Source organism: Mytilus edulis, chromosome 2 (genome assembly GCF_963676685.1).
Source record: "Mytilus edulis chromosome 2, xbMytEdul2.2, whole genome shotgun sequence".
Taxonomy (NCBI): domain Eukaryota; kingdom Metazoa; phylum Mollusca; class Bivalvia; order Mytilida; family Mytilidae; genus Mytilus; species Mytilus edulis.
The window spans coordinates 34,377,112-34,388,184 of record NC_092345.1 but is presented as its reverse complement, the minus strand read 5'-3'; the positions used below and the strand labels follow the sequence as shown (position 1 = coordinate 34,388,184).

The window sequence follows — 11,073 nt, the reverse complement described above, 5'->3', positions numbered from 1 at the left end:
AGTAATAATTGTAACTATTCACGTTATAATGAAAAACATAATAAAAATATGTTACAAAAACGAATGGCAAAATAAAAAAAAAACACCCCAAAAAACATATAAAAACCAACCAAACTTAATACTTACGACGCTAAGCAAGAAAAGAACAGCTTCGTTCAGACAAAAATCTTAAAAGTAACACATAAAAGTGCACGAAAGAAAAGAAAACTAATTGTTGACGCCCTTACAGACACCTTTGCTGCAAACAAGATGCAGTATAAAAGAATATCTTGTAACAAGATGACAAGCTACATTTTTATATACAAAGGAGAAACAAAAGAATATGATTGTTTTAGAAATCTCGTGATATAAAGTTAAGATAACGCGAGTTCATCTTTTATCTTGTATACTTTACTAATTATTGTAATTGTAAGCAAGCTTGTTTTGTGTGGGAAAATGTATTTTGTTTGAATATAATATATGTTGCAAGATCTTGCAAGAGAGGTTAATATACTCACAAGAAAAGGTTATTGTCGAATTACAACAGAATAGCGACTGTAATTATGCAAGTACATCATGTACATGGTGAGTTGTCTTTTCTTATTACGAAGGATTTTGAAGAAAAAATAGAGAACGTTGTACTAATAAACTCAGCAACGTGAATGCATTCTTTAAATTGTATTCTATGGTGTATTCATTCTCACATCTGACGCATAAACTATCGTACTTTTATTAATTGTTTGTAGATGTGTGGACTTTGACATCCGTAAATAACATGAAAACAACATCATGTTTGTTTAATTATCGTTTTTATATTTCCAGAAATGTTAACATGTTGCAACAAATAATGGTACGATATATTTGGCATAATTAGTCTCCATTTCCAAGAATTTATATATTTAATTAATTACTTTTGTAAAACTAATGTCAATAAACAAGGATATATTTAAATTAATTAAACACCAATAGAAAAGATAAAAATAACAACAGTTACTATTAAAAGTACATCTATGCTTAACACATTAAGAATATATCTTCATAATTACGGAACACGTTTCCGCAGAAGTAATCGTACCATAGACTGATGATAGTTTAAAAAGTTATTATAAAATTTTAATATACATCTTTTTGCAACCATATCAACTTTAATTTAAATTGATAATGTCAAAAGCATGTCGTTAATTAAGGGGGCTCGCGGGTCTAAATCATTTTTTTTTTATTATTTAATATAGGATTTCGCTATATTTTTCTATAAATGAACTTTATCTTATACTATATAGAAAAATGAAATAAAAAATGGGGTCACCCTTCATTTACGCTCACAATCTGCCTTCGAAAGAAGCATACATGTTTGATAATGTCCTTTTTTTCTGTTGAACTAATAGGAGAAAAAGCGGTAATATCGAAATAAAAAAAGAACTAAATCACAGAAATCGCTTAAATTTTAAAATTATTTAGTTTATGTACAGCTTATTCGAAAACAACAATAAAAAATATAGGTCACCGATGAGTTAAAAAAGATATTTCAATTTTAAGGCCAAAAAATGGCATTTTTGCACCAAAGGCAGATAATTTTGAGCTTTTTTCAATGATATCTACATGTCCTGGATACTGTAATTGAGAATTGAATATTTTTGGTAAATTTTTTGAGGTGTAAATTCGTTGACCGAAAAACTTTTGTATGAAGCGTAGCGCTTCATTCTAAAAATTTGCAAATGGTCAACTCTTTACAACCCTATAAAATAATTAAAAGAGGCTTTCAATACTTATAATTACATTTGTTTTGTAAGGATCATGAAAACAAGATTTCTATCAAGTTTTTTCTTTTATTTACCTGTGCACTTTATTGTGGAAGTTCGTGTCATCCTTAATGTTACAATTTCACGTGATATCGAATCGTAAAACTGAGGCACGAAAACCGACGAATGTAAGGATATGGGCCTCGTCTTAATGCTTTAGTTTTGGGGTTGCTACTAGCTCAGAAATAAAAACACGTCTTACGTTACGATATTTTTAAAAGAGAGAGAGAGTCTGAGTAAAAAATAAAGGCGTTTCCGGACATCACTTGTACAATTCCGTAAAAAGATATAACTGAATGACACATCATATATTTAAAACAAATATATATCTAACACGAACCAGTATGATAATTCGTAGTCATAGTAGGTAAGAAACAGATTAATTATTATAATAAGTAAGCTGTTTTATTTTCATCTCTTAAGCATGAACATTTACCTCCAATCTGCGCGCACCCAGCCCTCTTTTTTTTTTTTTTTAGAATATCTTTACTTACATTTGCCTATCTTTATTCATATCATTTATTCATCACTAAGTGATGTAGACAAATAAAAAGTATCGTCTTAGATTATCAAAAGGAAAGCATAAGCATTTGTATTCTATCAAACAAAGGGTTACATATGTCCTAAAAATATTATGTATGTCAGAAAAGCAAAAACCGAGACACATAATACTACAAAATATTGAAATCTTGAATGCGTTTCATTTGCATCTTTCATGGTTCGGTGTTTCAATGGGAAAAGAGTTCTCTCCCATTGTGTAAAGATGGCGTCTCTAGCTCCTTTCCATGGAAGTGGTCCCATTAGACGGTACTGGTATGCTGCACATGGATAAAAAGTACAGGCATAGGCCAACCTGGGATCTGTGAGCCACAATTTACCTTGAAATATAAAATATGCATTTAATTTGAAAATTAAAAATTAAAACGTTTTAGGCAATTTTGTAAATATAAAAAAGAAGATGTGGTATGATTACCAATGAGACCACTATCCACAAAAGACCAAAATGACACAGACATTAACAACTATAGGTCACCGTACGGCCTTCAACAATGAGCAAAGCCCATACCGCATAGTCAGCTATAATAGGCCCAGATAAGACAATGTAAAACAATTCAAACGAGAAAACTAACGGCCTTATTTATGTAAAAAAATGAGTCTTGAAAGCAAATATTAAAATATTTATTCAATTCCCCCCCCCCCCCCCCAAAAAAAAACAACTTTTGATTAACTACATTTATGACTTGTAATAGGATGATTGTTTAGGGCCAGTTGAAGCTCGACTCCGTGTATAGGATGTTCTCACTGTGTAGACCCAGTGGTGGCTTTCGGCTGTGTTCTGCTCTTTTGTCGGGTTGTTGCCTGTTTGACACCATTACCAATTTCGATTCTCAATTTTAGAGTGAAGATATTTTACCAACTGTCTTCCGATTTCTTTATTGTTTTAACTGCTTTGATGGATCTTTTAATCAAAATTCGTCAAAGTGAAAACTTTTACTTTAATAATTAAAACTAAACTTACACAGTCGAGGTTTGCAACCTATTATTTCTGCTAATTCATCGAGATAATCAATAAATTCCACCATGACAGTGTGTCGTAATGAATAAGTATAATTCTTGGCTAGTTCCTGTCTTTTCTGGTAGATTTCATCCCACATCTGCTTGCTGGTCGGCAATTGCACTTCTCCCTATAATGTACACCATATAAAAATAAGATATGGTATGATTGGCAATAAAACAGCTCTCCACCAGAGACCAATTTACATGCAAGTTATCAATTATACGTCACCGTACGGTACGGCCTTAAACTCTGTGAAAAACCCATACCGCATATAAAGCTATAAAAGATCCCAAAATACAAAATGTTAAAACAATTCTAACGAGAAAACTAATATATAACAACCTGATTTCTCTACAAAACTATGCATTTTTTACTTTTATTTTGGTGGTAATTTGTTATTGGAAATAAAAGAGGAAATGAAAGATAAAACTAACAAACTATTTATACTATTAGACTTTCGCGCAGAGTTTTTTGTTCAACTTTTTATTTGTTGTTTTAAGAAGTCCAGCCCTTCGCCCCTGTTTTCCATTTCGCTCCTGCGCCACTAAATAGCAACTAAAACATAGATCTGACATTTACCAAATTTTATAATCTAAATTATGCTTTTGTTGAAGTTTGCTTTACTGTATTGAAAAGGAGTAGGTCCAGTAAGACCCATTTTTGGCCTCAAAATATAGCAGTTTTACAAAATTGTTAAAATGTAAACTTTTAGTTATTTATTGAAAAGAAGAATGCTTCTGCTACATAAATATGGGCTGTTTTTGATAATACAGTGCACATATATCGGGTACTTGATTACTGAAATCTTCACAATTTAAGCATTTTAGGTAAGTTTTCGACATTTTCCGTCTAAATATTGAAATGTAAGTTTTATTTGATGATAATACATAACATATATAAAGGTTGAGGATGAACACGGATGCGGCCATTTTCATTTTTGACAAAAACCATCTGAAAAGTGACATTTTTTGGCATATTTGATAGATTTTTCATATTTGAGCTTGAATCGGAGCGTTTTTAATGACTAAATCAGTTAAAAATCTTTCACATAAACTAATTGAATCAACTGAAATAGACACTTTAGTGTTAAAAAGTGTCCAAAATCTTTCGTCAGATGAACCTGAAATTTGAGGCCAAAATCGGCCCTTACCGGACCTACTCCTTTACAGTATTTTGTAACAAATCCCGTTTTCTTTTAAGCATCACATCATATTTTTCCGACATAGTAGTTATATTTCATAAGATTTGAGAGGAGTGAAGTAGCTTTACCTTTAAAACACGTGTAGCAACCCTGCTCTGTAGTTCGGATACTGGAGTAATTGATCCCAACGGCTGGACACATCCAATAACACAGAAAGTTGGTTTAGTTAAATTTGGCGGAAAAATAAATTTATACAGGTCCACTACGTTATCTCTAGATTCCGTAACTTTTTTGTCAACATAAGGAAATCCTATTTTATATCCAGTCGCAAATATTACAACGTCTATATCATCATACACCGATCCGTCAACAAAGACTACTCTAGTTTCGGTGAAATGTTTAACATTTGGTCTTATCTGAACTAGCCCATTTGCTATTTTCAAATGAAATTCATCACTAATTAAGGGGTCCTGTGCTCTTGGAGGATAATTTGGCTTTATCCCATATTTCTCATGATCAAATCGTGCGTTAATCTGCCTCTCTGTTAAGCTGTTCAATAATGAGAGAGGCAAACATTTTTGGAAGTACTGAACTGCTCTTGTTGTCCCAAGCATATCAAATGGCATCCCTTTATCTCCTATCCTCTGAATAACCCAACTTCCACTTCTAGTACTTAGAACGACCTATGAAAATGCAAATTTAAATTCTTTGAAAAATTTAAAGATGATTAGAAAGAAACATATTTTAGACAACATGCAGTATAGTCTACTATAAACTTCACAATCTCCGTACAGCGCTCGTTTCCTTTCCGTATACTTAGTACACTACAATACAAGTTATATTTAGTGTAGTGATCCGTAGTAAGTACGGAACGGATGTGAGCTCTGCGCCGGAGATTGTTATATTTAGTGTAGTGATACGTAGTAAGTACGGAACGGATGTGAGCTCTGCGCCGGAGATTGTAAACTTCATTGCTTATTTGTGATCAATTGCCATTGACGTAAGCCTCGGAATGATTTTAATTTAGAACACTGAACAAAAAACAAAATCATTAAAAAAAATAATGATCAGAATATGAATAAGCAGTAGAAACGCGCTAAAATATTGTATTTATTGTAAACGAGGTGTGGCAATTCCATCGATGCCTACAGATGATCTTTTATCATTGAATATAGTTCGTGTTATGTTATAATCTTTTGTGGAGTAAGTAAAGTCGAAGTATTGAAGGTTATAAGAAAGTTTGGACATGATTGGTGAGTTTACAAGAAAGCCTTTCTAAATTATTCTTTTATAAATTTGGAAATTAAACGAAACTTGGGGTTAAACTCCCTCAGGCAAAGTTGACCGTAGACGGATTTGCCATTTTTTAAGGTTCTTTTGGTCATATAGCTCTTCAACTGTTTTGGTTCTTATACATCTTCTGCTTTGAGCGTTCCTGGTGAAGGTAAATCAAGAAAAGCGTTTCGGACGCACGAAATTTATAACGTGTTGTTTTCACGATATTTTTAGTTTTTTAGATGACAGCGGAAAAGTCTTTCAACGCTCTATAGTAGAAATACCGCAATTTTGCAGTTTCCTAGGACATGTAGAAAATAAAGATGACTTTATTTCACTTGGAAGAGAGCCTAACCGATTCTGGCTCCCTTTCCAGAAAAGTAAAAAAAAGTATTACTATCCTCAATGTTCGGTTGAAGGTCTTACCGTTGAAGGTCTTACCTTTGAACTAACACGACTGAGTTCACATGCAATATCGGCACCAGAATTTCCTATACCGATGATTAGTACACGTTTTCCAGAAAATTCTAACGAGTCTCTGTACATCACAGCATGTAGAGTTCGTCCTTTAAATAAGTCCTGACCCTCAAAAGTAGGCAGAAGTGGAACTGCATGGTGACCTGTAGCCGCCATAACACCATCAAATATTTCATTGGTGATTATTCCGCTTTTAATATCTTTTATTTTAAGTGTCCATTTTCCTGTTTTCTCAAAATCAACGGTTGGTTCACACCACACTACCTATATATAATAGAGAAAAGGTTCACACCAAAATACATATCATTAAGGAAGATAAAATTCACACCTAACTACTTATCTTTAAGGAATATAAGGTTCACACCATACTACCTATCAATAATGAAGAGAAGGTTCAAACCAAACTACCTATTGAAGAAAACCATGCATAACTAACAAAATTCTTCATGCAGAAGGTAAACAGATTTTAAGTGTTGAAATTATGTTGTTTTTCTGTGATATTAAGATAAGAAAGTTGGTGATAGACTTTTCTCTTTCAGTATAATGAAAGATGTTGTAAACACAAAGGTGGACTGTTGCGTCAAATCTTTTTGGGAGCATTATGTGTGTGTTTGGTCGATGTCTTATTGTCATTTATTCCATAAATTCGGTCTAAATCATATTTCAAATGCAGGAAAATCCCTCAGAATGAAAGTAATCATATGCATGTCATAGTACCTCTTTCTGAAACTGCACGTGTCGTAGAAGATTGAACTGTTCAGCATACATTTCCAGGTATTTCTGAACGAGGGTATTGTGCATAAACATTGGAAATTCTTTCGGAATAGGGAAGTCGCTGAAAGCCATAAGTTCCTTGCTGACATTGATGACCGTAGATTTCATAACCGTACCTCGTCCATCTCGTGCTTCGGGTGTATAATTCCACAATCCACCTAAATTTAACGAATTTATCATTTAGTAGACGTTTGAACTAATCGGTAAGTTATGAATTAACAATGAATACAAGTTATGCCATATACATGCATTCAAATGAACTCCACACTAAAATTTACGACAAAAGAGACGATTTTTCGTTCCCTATTGTTAATTTTCCATTTTTAGATGGTGATGTTCCTTTAGCACCATCTTACGGTGTTTATATTTCACAACTTGTTCGCTATGCCCGTGTCTGTTGTGACGTTTTTGATTTTAACGAACGCAACCTATGTATTACTGGTAAATTATTAAACCAGGGATATCGTTACCATAAATTACTTAAAACCTTTACTAAATTTTTCCATAGATATAAAGATTTGGTTTTGAAGTTTGGTGGTACCTGTAGAAAACTTATTTCAAACGGGATAGCACATCCTCATTTTTACGGAAATGTTGTTAACCGTGCCCGGAAATTTAAAAATGATCCATGTAAACTTGTCGCTCCTTTAAATAAACTTATTCTAAAAGGTTACCTATTCAACACTGTAGTAAGATCATTGAATATTGTTTTATTGGTATAAATATTGATTTTGTGATCAGTAAATTAAAAGCTAACTAAATATTACTAATATGTTATATATATATTCATGGATCTACAATCTGTCGATACCTGTAACTTGGCATTGCACAAGGTCATGTTTTTCTCTGGCTGTTTATGACGTCTTTACGCTAAATCCATTGGATGTTGGATGTGTACGGATTGATTGTTTAGTCTTAGATGCATGATTTTTTATTAGTTGTTAGTGGCTTTGAACTAGCTGTCAGATAACTGCGAGTACTCTCAGATCTGTTCATTGCGTCTTTTTGTGTCGGGATGTATAAGTACCCGGCCACGTCTACTTGTAGTTTTGTCCATCTGATGAGTTAAGCCTTTTTCAACTGATTTTTATAGTTCGTTCTTATGTTGTACTGTTATACCACTGTCCCAGGTTAGGGGGAGGGTTGGGATCCCGCTAACATGTTTAACCCCGCCACATTATTTATGTATGTGCCTGTCCCAAGTCAGGAGCCTGTAATTCAGTGGTTGTCGTTTGTTTATGTGTTACATATTTGTATTTCGTAAAAAAAATTTACATAAATAAGGCCGTCAATTTTCTCGTTTGAATTGTTTTACATTGTCTTATCGAGGCCTATTATAGCTGACTATGCGGTATGGGCTTTGCTCATTGTTGAAGGCCGTACGGTGACCTATAGTTGTTAATGTCTGTATCATTTTGGTCTTTTGTGGATAGGTGTCTTAGTGGCAATCATACCACATCTTCTTTTTTATATTTAAGTATTTTTTCTTCCAGTGTCGACACGTACAATATAGGAAAATTTTAAATTGTTTCAAATGGTATGTGAAAACAGATACAAAAACGAGACTGGTGGATTTTTTTCTCTTTGGTTTCGAATGGAAACAATTAAATCACTTTTTGACAAGATACGTTATTTTTGTTTTTTCCTTTCTTCTTGTATTTCAAAATAGAGTTGCTTGGATGCAAACAGTATCTAAGACAACGCACCTTAATGTGAAACAGTAAGTTAGATATAACCGTTTCCTTTTCTCGTAATACATTTGTAGAAGCATGGAATTAGATTATGATATTTGTATAGTATACAGATATAACATGAACTTTATTTCTGATTCTTCATTTGTACATAAAAATATCGAACTACAGGATAAAATGTCTATTGTGACAGTTATTTAGTCAATTGCAGATTCATTTATATTTTTCGCCCAAAGGGTTCGGCAAATATATTTCATATGATTTTATTGCTCATAATAGAGAGGCGGAATATCACAGACATATCCTAACTCAATGGCATGAGTCGATGACAAACTGACAACGCCATGGCAAAAAACGGCCATTAGACAAGCAACAGTAAACAAAAACCGAGGCTGTTCTCACGTGTTGCAGATAAAGAACCTTGTTTAAATTCATGAAAAGAGAAAACCAATGGTCTGAGTTATACTTTAACAATAAACAGTTATGACAGTCAACATAGACTGTGACGAGTTGATATTACATAAAATAAATACATAGAGAAAATAGCCGGAAATGGCTTAATGAAACAAGCGCTTGTTCATTGTCAGTGAAGGCTTACAAATAAGTTTTATGAAAAATGAAAACAAACCTATGTTCTCTGATAGTTCAAAACAGACTGGAATCAGACCCTCATCAAGACAACATTTTATAGCAGGAAGTCCGCTGGCTCCGGCACCAATCACGGCTATTCGTTTTGTCTGTAAAAATTATTTTGACAAATTTTTAGTATTTATTGTAAAAAACGAATAAGTAAACTGAAACCAGAATCTAAAATTTTAATGAACGAAAAGCTTTCTTATTCTAACACAAGCTAACTATTTACGTCGGTAAAGGTTGTCTTTCAATGCAAAATGTAATAAAATCTCAAGTAAAATCTGCAATATTGTGAAACATCTATCTTCACGGTCAAAACTATTTTCCCCACCACTTTTAAAGTTTACATATAGACACATAAAAAAAAAGAAAACAAAAGTCAGTAAAATTTATATTTATTGCTTATTCTAAAGTGATATGCTCAGCAGGCACAATACATTGAAGCACAGAACGTATTAATTAAATTAATTGTTTTCTTGCTATAACAGCCACTCGTTTGGCTCATTAATAGTATCAAATTATTATTATTGTTCTGATGTTGTGGTTGATAGAATGATTTGTTTGTTGTAAAAAGATAAAGAAGATATAAACATACATACCATGATTAGTATTGGTATTCTTGATTCTCAAAGTAGGTAGTTATTCGGTTCCGTTTTTATTGCTTTTATATCTTAAAATATTCTACTCGAAAAAAGTTCAGAAACACAACTTTTGACTGAAAAAAGTAAAACAAAATTTCAATTTATCGTCACTTTTTCCTGCCCAAATTGTTTTAATACTATGTTTGTTATCTTCTTAAATCCACTCAATATCCTTTGAAACAGGAGTGCTGGTAATATCAGATCAGTTTGAGAATTTTCTACAAATATGAGCCCTCAAAGTTTTGTCCTCATTAAAATGAATGAAAATGTTGATAAACTTTCTTTGATTAGTACAGTTAATAAACGCTTATCGTCAAATAGTTATATCACTAAATCTTACGTGGAGATATCGGTATAAAACATGTCAACATACTATTCGGTTATAAAGTTTCAAGATTTAATATTTTATTAAAGTCTCACTACTTGCAATACATACATATACAGTACATACAGAGTATATACACACTATAAAACAGACAATACACAAATAAAAATTACAAGTACCATTCTATTAAGAATTATGAGAGACTGTAAAACAATTTCTATGTAAAACTAGTTAAAATACATACGATTATTAAAATAATTTCATATAAATGTCATCAGAATAGGACGCTGTAGTATGTATCTTTAAATTTGTAGACAAGACTTTTTTAGCCGGTTTACTTCCGCGCCAACCGTCTGAAGTATTATATAATAATAAATGCTTAGTGTATGTAATATACTTTATACTTCATATAGTAATTGCTTAATTAAACCCCAAATAAAGTTACAAAGCATGGGTGCATAGGTGGTGTTCTCGAAAGTATCCTAAGATTCGTCCTAAGTCATAGATAAGACAAATTTTCGTACGTTTTGTAATCAGGCGCAAAAGGTACCAAAAAAGAAAAAAAAATATTTAATAAATTTATCAAAAAACGGTATAGTCTAGGAATGAAAAAAATAAACTAAAATCAAACTGACAGACTTGCGACATGCAAACATTTATTAGAAGAGAAGGGCAGTCTTGGAAATGTACCCTCACGGGGCTATGCATTGTGTAACGCCTTTTGAATTCTGATTCCAGTTTTCGTCACCTTTATCTTTTTCTTCTTCTATTTATGTTTCA

At 32.5% G+C, this 11,073-nt stretch overlaps 1 protein-coding gene across 1 annotated transcript; it reads right to left on the bottom strand.

The window, feature by feature from the left end:
• Nucleotides 1-1,052: 1,052 nt before the first annotated feature.
• On the bottom strand, nucleotides 1,053-10,162 carry LOC139512027 (flavin-containing monooxygenase 5-like). Its single transcript, XM_071299335.1, has 7 exons — nucleotides 9,927-10,162; nucleotides 9,323-9,431; nucleotides 6,947-7,161; nucleotides 6,194-6,493; nucleotides 4,606-5,160; nucleotides 3,298-3,463; nucleotides 1,053-2,656 (listed from the first exon to the last, which is right to left on the bottom strand). The coding sequence occupies exons 1-7, from the start codon at nucleotides 9,927-9,929 to the stop codon at nucleotides 2,391-2,393; spliced, it is 1,614 nt and encodes a 537-aa protein (XP_071155436.1). The 5' UTR covers nucleotides 9,930-10,162; the 3' UTR covers nucleotides 1,053-2,390.
• Between the last annotated feature and the right edge of the window lie 911 nt (nucleotides 10,163-11,073).

Excerpts from the sequence above, each read along its gene's own strand:
- LOC139512027 (XM_071299335.1), bottom strand. Across the intron at positions 6,494-6,946 it reads ACGTGCAGTTTCAGAAAGAG|GTAGTGTGGTGTGAACCAAC; the intron begins GTACTATGACAT and ends TATTATATATAG. Across the intron at positions 5,161-6,193 it reads TCAGTCGTGTTAGTTCAAAG|GTCGTTCTAAGTACTAGAAG; the intron begins GTAAGACCTTCA and ends GCATTTTCATAG.